At 43.1% G+C, this 14,592-nt stretch overlaps 1 protein-coding gene across 6 annotated transcripts; it reads right to left on the bottom strand.

Moving 5' to 3' along the window:
* Positions 1-2,972: 2,972 nt before the first annotated feature.
* Positions 2,973-13,162, bottom strand: mtf2 (metal response element binding transcription factor 2). 6 transcript variants are annotated; one of them, XM_021612913.2, is made up of 16 exons: positions 12,934-13,162; positions 11,345-11,357; positions 11,011-11,224; positions 10,791-10,872; positions 9,134-9,229; positions 8,831-8,931; positions 8,461-8,597; positions 8,256-8,351; positions 8,068-8,136; positions 7,713-7,836; positions 7,247-7,314; positions 6,879-7,052; positions 6,608-6,716; positions 6,470-6,525; positions 6,274-6,381; positions 2,973-6,110 (listed from the first exon to the last, which is right to left on the bottom strand). In XM_021612913.2, the coding sequence occupies exons 3-16, from the start codon at positions 11,101-11,103 to the stop codon at positions 5,744-5,746; spliced, it is 1,680 nt and encodes a 559-aa protein (XP_021468588.1). In that variant the 5' UTR covers positions 11,104-11,224; positions 11,345-11,357; positions 12,934-13,162; the 3' UTR covers positions 2,973-5,743. The 6 variants fall into 6 exon arrangements, with proteins under 6 accessions (XP_021468588.1, XP_021468586.1, XP_021468587.1 ...); XM_021612911.2 differs by lacking the exon at positions 11,345-11,357 and having other exon boundaries at positions 12,934-13,161; XM_021612912.2 differs by lacking the exons at positions 11,345-11,357; positions 12,934-13,162 and adding an exon at positions 12,771-12,895 and having other exon boundaries at positions 8,461-8,594.
* Between the last annotated feature and the right edge of the window lie 1,430 nt (positions 13,163-14,592).

Here is a 14,592-nt window from a genome sequence, read left to right as displayed (position 1 = left end):
CGACCAGACTCTTCCAGATCTGCCAGTCGACCAGACTCTTCCAGATCTGCCAGTCGACCAGACTCTTCCAGATCTGCCAGTCGACCAGACTCTTCCAGATCTGCCAGTCGACCAGACTCTTCCAGATCTGCCAGTCGACCAGACTCTTCCAGATCTGCCAGTCGACCAGACTCTTCCAGATTCTCCAGTCAGCCAGGATCTGCTAGATCCAACTACCTGCCTGGGCTTCCTCAGTGCTGAGCTTCCTCTCAGTGCTGAGCTCCCCATCAGTCCCGAGCTACCTCTGTCCCGAGCTGCCCCTCTGTCCCGAGCTGTCATTTAGGAGGGTAACCTATCCAGGGACGCTAAGGAGGTGGACTAAAACTATTATGGAGTGGGGTCCACGTCCAGCGCCAGAGCCGCCACCGCGGACAGATGCCCACCCAGACCCTCCCCTATAGGTTCAGGTTTTGCGGCCGGAGTCCGCACCTTGGGGGGGGGGGGGGGGGGGGGGGGGGTACTGTCACACCCTGACCATAGTTTACTTTGTATATTTCTATGTTTTGGTTGGTCAGGGTGTGATCTGAGTGGGCATTCTATGTTACATGTCTAGTTTGTCCAGTTCTATGTTCGGCCTGATATGGTTCTCAATCAGAGGCAGGTGTTCGTCATTGTCTCTGATTGGGAACCATATTTAGGTAGCCTGGGTTTCACTGTGTTTGTGGGTGATTGTTCCTGTCTGTGTTTTCACCAGATAGGCTGTTTAGGTTTTCGTTACGTTTGTTTTTGTAGTGTTTGTGTTTAGTGTGTTTTTTCATTAAACATGAATCGCAATCGACACGCTGCATTTTGGTCCGACTCTCCTTCACATATAGACGAAAACCGTTACAACTACTGCCTCCTTCCAACTGCCTGGTAGTTTCCCCTCCCCCACACTGTTGTGCAACACCAAAACCTTATCCAGTGCCTCATCACTAAAATGCGACAACATAACATAGCCCACCTCCTCTTTCCCAGGTGAAATTAACCCAGCCTTACCTATTGCCCTTTCCACCTCTGCCATGGTAAATGGTGCATTCAATGTATCATTTACATCCTCCCTCCTACCCAGCACTTCAGGATGCTCCTCTCTCCTTATCTCTCTCCCACTCTGCCCCTACTCTGACAAATTGGCCGAGCTATGCACTTCGACAAACGCTTTGTCCATCTCTTCCTTCTCATCGGTTACTGCCACATCCTTCCCACTAGTCAACACTGGATAATCCCACTCCCTTCTGACCCCACTCATCCCCCACTGGTGTCACCCTTCCAATGGTGTCACAGAACCGACACCAACATGACCTCTTTGCCTGACGAATAGTTCTCTTCACCAGGGCCTGCTTATACTGAATCTGATGTTGGAAGTTATGCATCCTTTTCAGTATACTAAATGCCCTGTTCCTACACCTCACCATTTCCCCAAACTCCTCCGTCCAACTTGGGACTGCTTTCATCCTCCTCCCTGAACTCTAACACCCAGCTATTCATACTATCCACATCCCCCCCCTCATATCCACCCGAGCCATCACCTGCTCACTCAGCTCCTGAAACTGATCCCACTTTGCCCTTCCAAACACCCACCTGCCTACTCCATCCACTGACACTTCCTCCTCCTTCCGGCCTACTGTGCATACTATGAGGTAATGATCACTCCCTACTGTCGACTCCTCCCATTTTTCCCACTCACAGATTCCTGCCATTGCACTAGATACCAGTGAGGTCCAAGGCACTCTTTCCCTGTGGTTACATCAATCCTGGTCCCTCAGCCATCATTCAGGCACACCAGATTTGTTTATTTCTATTAGATTTTCCATGACATGGCATTTCCATCCATCCGTTTCCCCCCCAGAGCGTGTTGGGGGCATTTTATAATGGCCCTCCACCCTCTCCAGCACTTCAAGTCCAATATCTGACACAGATTATTGTAGTTCAATACCACTATCTCCCCTCTAACCACATATTCCTGTTCAATACCACAGCCTAGCATCCTGTAGGGAAGTCCTTGCTTTATAAAGGTAGTCTGACATACACTGTCAACTGTGTGCCTTTCCAAATCCTGTCCAATCAAGTTGCAGAAACATCTCAAGGATGATCAATGGAAACAGGATGCACCTGAGCTCAATTTCAAGTCTCATAGCAAAGGGTCTGAATTCTTATGTAAATAAAAAACATTTTTAAATATAAATTAGCAACATTTTCTAAGCCTGTTTTCACTTTGTCATTATGGGACATTGTGTATATTGATGGGGGGGGGGGGGGGGTGGTACTTTTATCCATTTTAGAATAAGGGTGTAACGTAACAAAAAGCTCTACACTTGTATTCGGCGCATGTGACAAAGTTTGATTTGAAAGAGTGAAGGGGTCTGAAAACTTGCTGAATGCACTGTAAGTACTTTACTGTGATTGTTTTGTTTGTTTTTAAATCGGCAAAAAGAAACAGCTTCTACGAAATAGCAATTTCTCAGCACTGTCCGGGAGTGTTCTGTGTTGAGAAATGAAAACAAGCTGTTATTGGCAGAGGGGTTTGGAACTCTTTCCTATTGGACTATTACCTAATTAACTGCCTGGTGATGCCACCAGGGAGGCCAAAACTCCATCCAACCAAAAACAGGCTGAAATTTCAGTTGGTGTTTTCAAACTGCTCTTATACTAAATTCCAACCTGTGTGGAAATGGAAAATCATGTTTGAATGCACTGGACCTTTAAGAATGTATTTCTGGTGTAATGTTAATGAGCTAGCTGGTAATCATGCATCACCGGAATGACTAATCTACATCGTCTTCAAGTAAATGTTACATGCCATTCATTTATTTCTGTCAAGATGACCTACTGATTCATAAAATAATACATCTAACTGGCATAAACATGCAGTGGAAATCATGTTATTTCTACCAAAAGTGCCAATTTAACAGACTGCAAGTCTTTTTGAAAAAAATAAACAATGAATTCAGAACTAGGGCTTTTAAATATTTATTATGTGGCTGAAGAAGCCTGCTCAAAGCCAGTAGAAAAAAATATCTAGGGTCTAACACTGGCACAATGACATACAGGAGAAAAGCTTCAAATAAAATGCAACTTTTTTTTTTTTTTTTTTTTTTTTTTTTAAATAGAGAGAACATCAAGATCCAACTCCACTGCCTGAAGGGGAAAATGGCTTTTTCTGAGAATAACGTAGCACATCCAACACCAAGAGGCATTAACTAGTTGAACTCTTAAAATGAAACAAGGAACTCAGAAGAAACTTTATTTTCCAGAGATAAGTGGAAGAAATGTTATTGGATAAACAAATCAACATTTTTGACCCTGTAGCATAATGGACTGAATTTCAGTATTTTTCAAAACAACCAGTCACATAGGAATGTCTAAATTAATGCTACCATTTTTTTTTATGAACATATCAATGAAATACTTACACCACAAAATGTTCCATCCTATTAATACCTCAATTTTACATTCCACATCTTTGCTGGAGTTCTATGAGCACGTTATACATACAGTGAAGTTACTGCGCATGTCCTGAGTGGGTTCTAGGTGAGCTTGGCTGTACCAGCAGAAGTCTAAGTGCACCGTTGAGGAGAAAGTGAAATAAATAGCACCTGAAATAAAATCAAAGCCTGACTTAAGCAAAAAATATTGTTGTTGCCGTTAATTGATTGAAATACAAAAGCAACCATTTTTTTAGGGTCGAGTTGCATAGGCGGCTATGAGAACTGAATTCAGTTTTTTAAAAGTACAAGGTCCAAGAGCTTTTTGTAGTCAGTGTTCTAACGAACTTATCAATGTCATAAAATACAACAGCAGCCCGACAGAAATGAAGGAACAAAGTCCTAGTTGAGGCGTTTATAAAATGTAAAGGGTAGATTGCGTATGCAAAATACAGCAACGATTTAGATCTTCAGAACATATAGAACACATGTAGGTACATTACACAACCTTTCAAATGTAATAACACGAAGACCTTTAGTCCAACTAAGTTACCGCTTTACACTTGAACTCACTCTTAACATTCCTTCTCACAAGCTCAGCCCTCAAAGCAAATTCACCTCCTTTTAATCATGAATCGTGTGTTCGGGGGGGGGGGAAAAAAGCATTTGACCCCTGTAAGTAAATCTGGACACTTGAACTATAACACAGTGAAAATAAACACTGTTCATAGTGAGATGATTTGCAGAACATGAAGCAGAGGTTCGAGCTAGAGGTTACACGCTTTCAGCTGAGAGAGGGAAAGGAGACAACGCGCATCTCCGCCTCTGTGGATTTGATAAGATCGCCTATCACGTGTTTAGGAGAATGGTTGTACGGTACAACAGGCTGAACTTGATGTGCAATCAAATCCAAATTGTAAAAAAAAAGGGAAAAAAATAAATGTACTGGACACTGACATGAGTAAATACAAGTAGAAAAGTAAATAGACATAATAAAACTGGTTTGCAGCAGCACAAATCTCTGTCGTTGAGTCCCTCTCAAACATCAACTACTTGCAAACAGGCACACTTGACACACCAGGTCAGGCGCCAAGGCACCCAAACACCATTCAAACCCCCCCTATCTAACCCTTTTACATTCTGCCTAAACTGGTCTCTCACCCCCTTCAGTTCACAAAATCTAAGCAGATCTGAAACACTGAAGTCAACGGGTCACAGAAAAGAGCATATCACTGGACGAAAAGGAAAAACTAAAATAGGGAAACTCAAGCTCCCTCCCTGACCGGGCAACACGGAGGCCCGTTCTCAGAAGGCGAGGGTTAAAAGTGATAATGGCCGTGAAGCCAGTTTTTTTGGAGGATATATTGGCACGAGTGTTAGGCCCGAGACAAAGTCAAGGGCTGGCAAACGGTGCCAATACATCCTCCGAACTCTGGCTTCGAGGGCATTATCACTTTTATGCAACAGGTTAACATATTAAAAATGACGATTTACATATTTTCATTAACATTACTTTTATGAATTTATTCATACCATTTCATCCTTCCACAAGATATAGTCCCGACGCAAATCTAGGGTTGCTACCCAAGCCGGCTGGTCATCATTGGTTTGGTTGGCAGTCATTACATTTAGTTCTGAATCTATGGACACGACCCAGTCGTTCGTTCTAAATGTTTTATTATCATACTGGCTGGTAACATTCTTATCCCTTACTTGATTGCTAGATTTCACCTGCCGTTGAAAATGTGCTCTCTTGTCAGGACACTGTTGTTCAGAGGAGCTAGCCAACAACACAGCGAACACAATAACTTCAAACTGACTGCAAACTAGCTGCACCTAGTTTCATTTGACCTGTTTTCTATTGATATCTCTTCGTATATATCGATAAAAATGATGCGGATTCATGATTTCGACCGACTGAGAAAAGCTGCCTGCCTGTCTCATCCCAATTCTTGACACGTTCATTACTATGCGACAGCTGGTGATCGAATCAAATCTACACTGTTGAAAACTAAACGTTAGTCTAAAAGAAAAGTTAGATAATATCTAGATGCTTTTTATAGTGGAGACCTTGTTTATAAATCGCTTGGCTGGGCTGAAGAGACAGTGGATTGCGCAGTCAGATGGAACTGAGTAAATAGGCATTTTAACATAGATTTAGCTGGTGGTAACTTGCGGAATAGACACTGGCAGGAATGCGGTTTTAACCAATCAACATTCAGGATTAGACCCGCTCGTTGTATAATGCTTTATAAGCGCTGTGTAAACACGTAATAAACTACGTAAGCGCTGCGAGACGTTCAGGAGGCAGTGACGCCCTCCCATTCTACCAGGTACTGGACCTTGCCATCCAGGGTGACCCGGCGGGCCAGGACGCGATACTTCTCCCCGCACTCCAGGCGGCCTGCCGCCCCAAAGTAGCTGCTGATTGAGCTCTTGAGGTGGGACAACTGGCCGCCTGGGCCCAGGCCGTGCACTATATCCGTGGAGTGGAGCCCCGGCAAGGTGTTTTGGGGCTCTGGGGCATGGGGGCCTGGGTGTTGAGGGGGAATCGCATGGTTGGGGGGCAGCAGGGGGACCCGTCGTGGCCGGCCCCGTCTTCTCTTCAGGGGGGGCTTGGCAATGGGCCAGTTGCGGCCCGTGCGCGTCTTACTGGAGATGCACAGGCTGGGGTGGAATAGGGGAGGGAGAAACAGGGGAGAGAGATTAGAAAAACACTTAGGAGGTACTCCCAATTACCTACCATACAATGACTACAATACAACGGTACAATGACTTTCCATGTGAATTTGTGAGAGCCTGAGTGTGAATCTGATCATGTAGAATGTACCTGGACTGCCTGGAGAGGTTAGTTGAGGTAGTTTCAGTGGTGCTGACGGCACCGACGGAGTCCACGTCCGAGGTACTGGAGGATGGCAGAGATCTGTCGGTCCTGCTGCTGGGAGTAAAGGGGACACTGTTAACAACAGTTTTCACAAATTGAGCAACTGTTCTCACAAATTAATTTGCGGGGGGGGATAACTGACCTAGAGGCTAAGAGATCCAACGAGTGGGAATCAAGCAATTGTGGTGGCGTCACATCCTTCAGGGGGAATAAAAAGACATGACATCTCAATTTATAAACAACATGCCTCAAATGTTTTAAGTTTGGGTAAAGATGTTACCTGCGCCAAAAGTTCACTGGAGCGCCTTAGCTTGGCCAGAGTCTCCAGCGAGTGACCTCCCTGCTTCTTCCTCTTCTTGGCTTTCTTCACCACGCCATTGGTTAATTCACTGGAACAAGATTTAAAATCGTAAAACTGAGTCATCAGTTTCCCTTCTGCTACTTTAAAACCTGTGGCCACCCAAACAAAAACTAAAACAAAAAAAAAGCCTTACCAGGGTATATAGCATGAAAAAGTGTCAATTAGTTTCTCATAGAAAGTTGGGTCTCACCTGGTGTTGGTCAGCGGTTGGATAGCCTTCCTGCCTTTGATTTTGATCTCATTGGAGGCCCTCTCTGGCTCCCCTCTGTCGGCCAGCACCTCAGAGCTCTGGGGACCCGGAGGAAAACGGATCCTCAGCCCAAAGAGGTGCTTCTTCTTCTTAATCTCCTTCCCCGACATGAACCTGGGAGAGAGAGAGGGGGGGGGGGGGGGGGGGGGGGGGGGGGGGGGGGGGGGGGGGTGAGAGAGAGAGAGCAGGATGGAGAAGTGGAGGACATGAATGAGAGAGGAAGGGAGAGGGGATGGACTGTACATGAGAATAGTTATGCTGACATGATTGGAACAATCATGAAATCATAGGGAGAGTGTGTAACTCACATGCTGTGGTTGCTATTCAGTGCTTCCAGAATACTTTCATATCGGTCCGACTGAGGAGTAGCTGAAAGCTGGAAAAAGGCAATAGTAAGATTCATTCGAGAGGTTGGAATTTCATTTTTTGCTGTGTCAAATAAAATATACTGAACAAAAATATAAACGCAACACGCAACAATTTCAAAGATTTTACTGAGTTACAGTTCATATAAAGAAATCTGTCAATTGAAATAAATTAATTAGGCCCTAATCTATGGATTTCACATGACTTTACAGGGGCGCAGCCATGGGTGGGCATAGGCATAGCAAGGCCCACACAAAGCCCAGCCAATCAGAATGAGTTTTTCCCACACAAAAAGGCTTTATTACAGACAGAAATACTCCTCAAATAAAAGAGAAATAAGCTTTTGTGCATATGGAACATTTCTGTGATCTTTTATTTCAGCTCCAACTGCGTCAAGGTTTGTCCTACCTCCCGGAGCTGTAGTTGATCCCAGTTGTCGTTGATGTAAGTCATCAGCTCCAGCTCGGAATCAAAGTACTTCTTCTTGTGAATCACACTCAGATTGTAGAGGCTCAGGTGTGCAACGTCCACCCTGTTGGAGAGAAACAAAGATGGAAGCTCAAAACGGTCAAAATTCAATATGATTTTTTAAACGATTCGTGTGCAATAGCATTGAATTGCTCAATTTTTCCTAGAGGGAACTTCTGTTTCATCAAACAATCCATATACTGATCTTGCTTGTTCCAATACAGGAAATAATATATCAATTGAAGTACATCAATCCATTGCGTACACAAATCTCTTCTACACGAGTTCCACTCACCATCTAAGAGGCAGTCGTTTGAGGTACTCCGGTCCACTATTGCAAACTGAACAAATAAATAGATAGAACCTGGTGAGAAAGAAGCACAAGCGCTTGTTTATTTTCTGGCACCGCATTGGTAGCCAGCACATGCTTCCTGAAAGATGACGTATCGTGAGGCTTTAAAAAAAGGGGGGGCTGTTTCGTACCTGTCTCCATAGAGCATGGGTGTCTTAAAACACTGGATACATGCCTCGTGGAACCACTGCTTACACCTGTTGCACTGCAGCATCTTCAGGTACCAGCTAAAGCGAGAGAGGGGAGAAGGGTTAAAACAGAGGATGTGAGTGAGTGAGTGAGTGAGTGAGTGAGTGAGTGAGTGAGTGAGTGAGTGAGTGAGAGAGTGAAACTCACTCTCCAGGTCCTCCACAGTAGCAGTAGCATTGCTGGCTGTTGGTTTTGTGGCCCTGGTCCCACACCAGGTACTCCAGGGCATAAGGCAAAGAGTGGTTCATCTCCTGCTGGGCTCTGGGACCCTTCAGCGCGTCCTTCTGTCAGAGAACACACACACACACACCCGACTGTGAGCTCAATTGGTTGGAGCGTCCCCCCTTTAACATTTATTATGACCTTTTCACACAGCGGAGTCCGTGTGCTCACTTTCCGGTGTTGTCATATTGCATTATGTTGTATTGCATTATAGTGTGTTGGTTTGTGTACCTTGCATGCTGAACTCACAAAATGAATTTCCATGGAAATGTAAGTTATTGTATAGTTATCGTACATTTGCTGTTGTGGCCAACACACACTCCCCACAGAGCCACTTCTCGTCGGTGTCGATCAGACTGGAGTCGATGACGGGGGAGTGGCAGAGCTGGTGATATCCTGAAAAGGGAAAGATTGGATCACAGTTAAGAGAGAATTACTATTGTTTTGATGTTTCTCCAGAGGTGGGGCCTCTAATGACCAGATAAACAAGGACTCCTTAACTTGGATATGAACCAGCAAACATTTTGTCCCAGGTGAAATTTCTGAACCTGGTCAGGTTAAAGGAAGGAAGGGGTCAGGATGGTGATTGTGCCCTAACCTTGTCCACACTTGTCGCAGATGACAATCTCGTTTGGCTCCTCGGAGCACTCGTCCTGGCATATTGTGCAGACCATGTCCTCCCCTCCCTCGTCCCCTGAAAACAGACAGGACGGGTCACTCCTCTAGATAACCACACACCGCCCTTTAATTCATAAAAGGGAACAGCCGGGCAACCAGCATCACACAGCAAAGAAAAGAGAGAACATTTCAAGAAAGAGAGAGCTTCAGGGAGGAGATTGAAGAGAGAGAACGAACGATAACGAGAGCTCAATAACGCAGAACAGTTCACACTTGTGCTTTGTAACTGACAACAAAAAAAAGAGTGAGAGACCGAGGTGGGAAATCCCCATTTTACTAATGTGATGTGCACATAGGATATATGGGGTCATATCTCCACAAATCGAATAAGCTGTCGCTTTCACCCAAAGTTGATCAATTAAAATATGTCACTCATATCCAGCCCAAACAGAGAAGGGACATTTTTGGGGGGCAACAACTGCAACCTTACAGAGTAAAATGACAAGATAAACACCAGTGAAAATAACTTTCTAGGGCCCTATAAAATCATTTTTATTTTTTGTTATCAACATTTAGAAGGTTTTTGGGAGAGCCTTTCCATCTACCAGAAGACTTTTCATTAGCATCATCGCACACAAAGCAGTAGAAGCGTGCGCCATACAAAGACAGGGAATTCTCATTGCCTCTACAGAAATTTTCAAGAAATATGAATCACAGATGCATTCTGTTCATGTCTTATGATACACTTGGGCAAATCAATACATTTGGTTGATTCCCTACATTTTTTGAATATAGTTGAATTCCGTTTTAATGTCTGGATTCTATAGGGCCCTAACCTTTACTACTTAGAGGGACTTCAGTTGAGGGGCCTACCATCATAAGAATTCATACTCAAATACCACTGGGGGTGCCATTTGAGGTTCAACATAACAGTCACGAGATCCCATTTCCTGCCACTTAGACCAAAAAAAGATTGCCCAATTCCAGTATGTCACACATTAGTCATGTGTCATCTAACTGAAACAGGCATGCCCGTCTAATGTCTAGGCCCCTCACTGAAGTGTAACCAATTAGCATGTGAACTGAACAATGAACACAGTAGTAATACAAGCTGAGGAGTACCTTCCCTATGCTTGTCTCGCGGCTCCGTGGGGAACTTAACGTTTGGCGTGAGCCCAGAATCTTTGTGGTCAGTTGACTGTCAGGGACAAGATTACAAAAGATAAACCCCGGCCTGAACGGAGGAGATAGAAGAAAACTCAACCAAGGATATCAACCCAACCGGAGATAGAATGAATGAGGGCAAGCCAAACGGCATTAATGAACACATGTTTAACTGAAAACTGTACAGCCCGGAGAAAAATTACACGTTCTAAAAGCAAAATTTGAAGGATTCTACCCATCGTGTATTGGTAATATCTGTGGAGAAAATAGAAAGGCATGTATTTTTCTTAGCAGATGGCTTTTTTTTATTATTATTTAGAGTGTAATACAAGCATATTACACAGATGGCAAATATGCAACAAGTTGCACGGTCAACATATCAAGCAAGCGTAAAACTGTTCATCCCGTTGACTATCGAAAAAAATGTCTGGAACTTGACATGGCACCATGTCTTGGGCAGGAGAACTACTTGCCTGTCTGAATGTCCTTCCACAGGACCCAGGACTTCGAACGATCTTCAAAGACAACAAAACAGCGCTGCTTCCCCTTATTTATCTGAGGGAGGGATCATTTTTTAGTACATGATCCTTTTCTGCAAAAATGACATAAGATACGGCTGAAATGGCATTTTATAGAACATGTGAACACTAACATCAAATGGAAACATTCCACCTATTAGCAACAGCTGCTTACCTTAGTGATAATCCCCAAATAAAACAGGCCATCCGACCATCGGGCTAGGACCTCTTGCCCCTCTTTAAACTTGTCGCTGAGGTTGGTGTCCATGTTCCCTCCATGTCCATCCTCGGCAGGTTCGACGCTGGTCAGGGACACTGGCGTCTTGTGCTGCCGATGGGAATTTGCTTTCCGCTGGTGGACCGGCAAATGCTCTAATTCTGTTGAGTCTCTGTCATATTGGAAGAGAGAGGTGAATTAGCCTAATTCCTACATTGTACCCCCCCAAACAAATAGGTGTCACTGTCAAGCATTGTCATTGTATTAAAGCTACAGGCGAGTGGAGTCTCACCATGAGAGCATCTCTGACATTGCCAAAATATTCAAGGGAGACACAGAATAAAGGAGGATTATTTCAACAGAAACACTGGAAAGCCTAAATCACATATTTTTGAGAAACTGTTGCAGATTAGAATAGTTGCATACAATTTGACAGGCTGTCAATTCAACTGCCAAGTAACTCATCATACGAACTGTTAGTTCCAATTAACAAGGCTGTAATACACAATTGATCACTATTTACAGCCCGAAACTAATACCTGCAAAATCATGAATGTTCCATACAGGCTAGATGGTTGAATAAATTACATTTAAAAGCTGCAGTATGTAACTTTTTGGGAAACCCAACCAAATGCACATAGAAATATGAGTTCTGTCATTCTCATTGAATGCAAGTCTAGGAAGCGGTTGATATTGTAATGAAACAGGCAGGAAGCAGGTATCGAACCCTCGACCTTCCAACCCGAAGTTCAGCGTGCTATCGACTGTGCCGCAAAAGCATGCTCATGCGGCAGAGTCGATATCCGCGCTAATAAACCCAGGGTCGTTACAATATGTTCTACTGCTATGCATTTCCTTCTTACGTTTAGTTTTAGTCTTTTACTTTAGTTCGTGTACATCAACTTCAAACAAGCTGAAAATACAATATTTTTTGTGTATTGAAAATATAGATATTTTTTCGCACAGGGGTTTAGATGGTACAATGGTTTTCTATACATTGCTTTTTTGTGTCATATACTGAAATTAGGCGAACTATTAGAATTTTAGCGACCAGGAAATGGCGAAGCGATTCCTGCATATGGCACCTTTAAACTTACTCTACCGGTTGTCTGTGCAGTTTGTCCTTCAGCTGCTCTAAATTTGAGACAAATATCCACTGGAAAGTATTGTTCGCCCTACTTTTTAGCTAGCCAGTCGGTAGTATGTGGTTCAGTTTAGCACCCCGAGGTAAAATTCGTTTTATACTGGATATTCGGTTCTTTCGTCAATTAGATATTGACCCAAGCATGACAAGATTTACATTTTAAATATATTTTTTAAATCACACATAACAAGTGTCAATTGTTCTGCATCCTCCCCTGATTCAGAATATATAATTAATTGTTGAAGAGGAAACCGGTATAGTAACTTTAAAATGTAATTGTATTCAATATTCTGGCTTGTAAAGAACATTGACACGATTTTGCAGGTATTAATTTCAGGCTGTCTATACCAATTACTTGTTTATAACAGCCTGATTAATCAGACTAACAAGCAAGTTGTGAGAAAATTTAACCGAGTCTTGGTGCATGATGTCCTTCAATAAAAAGCATTAATTGGTTTTAAAATGGGGGTCTTCGATTCGAACCCTATCCCACTGTGCACCGTCACCGTTTCCTTTTGTTCGTGGGCTGTCCGGACATTGCATCCAGGATGAATTAATGAATGGATACATTTACCTGCACATACGTTCTCAGTTCAACGAGTAAGTTCGATGCAGCATGCATGCGGTTGTCTAGGCTAAAAACAAGTGACAGACAGGTCTCGAGCTATCACAGACGGAATGATTCTGGAGCGCACCCACACCCCCAATATAAAAACATCGTAATGTTGATAAGGTACCTCATTCGGTCAGTTCGGAGGGTCAAAATGCCACATATATTGAAATACTCGGTCGTAATCGGTGCTTGGCCTCGTGTCCGAGTAGCGTTAAATCTCTTTGAAATGCACCTCTCTTAATATGACACACTACCAAGGTTTTTTAGAAAATAACAAACGGGTCATTTTCCCCTAATACATTCGCCATTTTGGTTTCCCGCTGATCTGGGAGTGCATTGTGGGAGTCGTTCGCTCGACCAGCCACTAACCACTTTTTTTTCATACATTTGAAAATGTAGGCAGGACTTTATCCTCCACGACCCACTTGAACCTTTTTTTTAGTGATTTAGACTAGAGTCGAAGGACCGATCCAACGTTGATGATCTACATTCATTTTATAGTCTCACCTTGACTGTATATCTAGGTCGTGAGCCCACAACTTCATTCTAACCTACTTTTCTGGAATTTGGGGGGAAAGTTATAGGAAATGTAGAGCTGTAGTAGAATGGCCTATCATTAGTATTATTAATAATACGGTTGATACATCCATATCTTTGATGGGAATTTAAAAAATAATATTACTTCCCATCAAAGATATGGATGCATCAACCGTCCACTTGTCGGCGCTTGAGAACCATAAACTGGACCATTTTCACCGCGGCGTTACAATGTAACAAAGTAGTAACATTCATATATTGTAACAGTTCCTTATTTGTTAAAATTAATAGCTGCGACATTGTTGCTTTTTTAAACTGCGAGCTGCTGTAGGCTGGCTATCCCTTTTCAAACATTTACATTTTATGGCAAATTCCAGCATTCATGAAATTCTGAATTTAGTGACAGAGAAAAATAGTTATAATTTATTAATGTATGATTATTTCCTAGTAATTATAATGATGTAATATGATAGATTTCATACAGGAAATGATGGCTATCCATTGCTATAAACAGAGGGGATCAAAGCTTTTGCGTCGGCAAAAAAATCGTCCCTCAGCCTTTATTTTCTGCAGTCCTTGTGAGATACAGTATGTGGCTGGCTGCTAGTGGTAAAATCCTTTCTCCTTGCACCAGGATATTATGCTGGCAGCACGATTGTGGATAAATGTTTTTCTCAAAATAAGAGTCCCCTTGCAAAGACATGCTAAACTTTGTGAATATCGATTTTTTTTTTGCACTCTGGTGCAGTAAAAATGTTTTTCAAACCATTGCTACCAACTTTCAAAAAATAAATGGATAATCTAAACCATTTTTGTATATAATGTTTCCGTCATCTTTTCCTATGACCGAAAGGAGCTTCTGGGCATCAGGACAGCGATCACTAACCTCGATTAGGATGAACATTCATACTTCATCGAGTCGGAGGCGCAGGACATACTGCTCACCCTGGACCAGGGCCTAATCCTCAAAACATGGAAAAGAAAAAGGCAGCGTAAGAGAGACCGACGTGCCAGTGCCCTGACGAAACTACGTTGGCGAGTACATGAAAAGCGCCTCTATCCTCTGTTCTATTGGTGAAAGTACAATCACTGCAAAACAAATTGGACAAGCTCCATTCGAGACTATCCTATCAACTAGACCTGAAGAACTGTGATATCCAATGTTTCACGGAGTCGTGGCTGAACAAGGACATGGACAATATACACTGAGGAACACCTATGTGTGAATGCCATTCACTGACTACCG

Source organism: Oncorhynchus mykiss, chromosome 8, assembly GCF_013265735.2.
Source record: "Oncorhynchus mykiss isolate Arlee chromosome 8, USDA_OmykA_1.1, whole genome shotgun sequence".
Lineage (NCBI taxonomy): Eukaryota > Metazoa > Chordata > Actinopteri > Salmoniformes > Salmonidae > Oncorhynchus > Oncorhynchus mykiss.
This window is presented reverse-complemented; position numbering and strand designations above follow the sequence as displayed.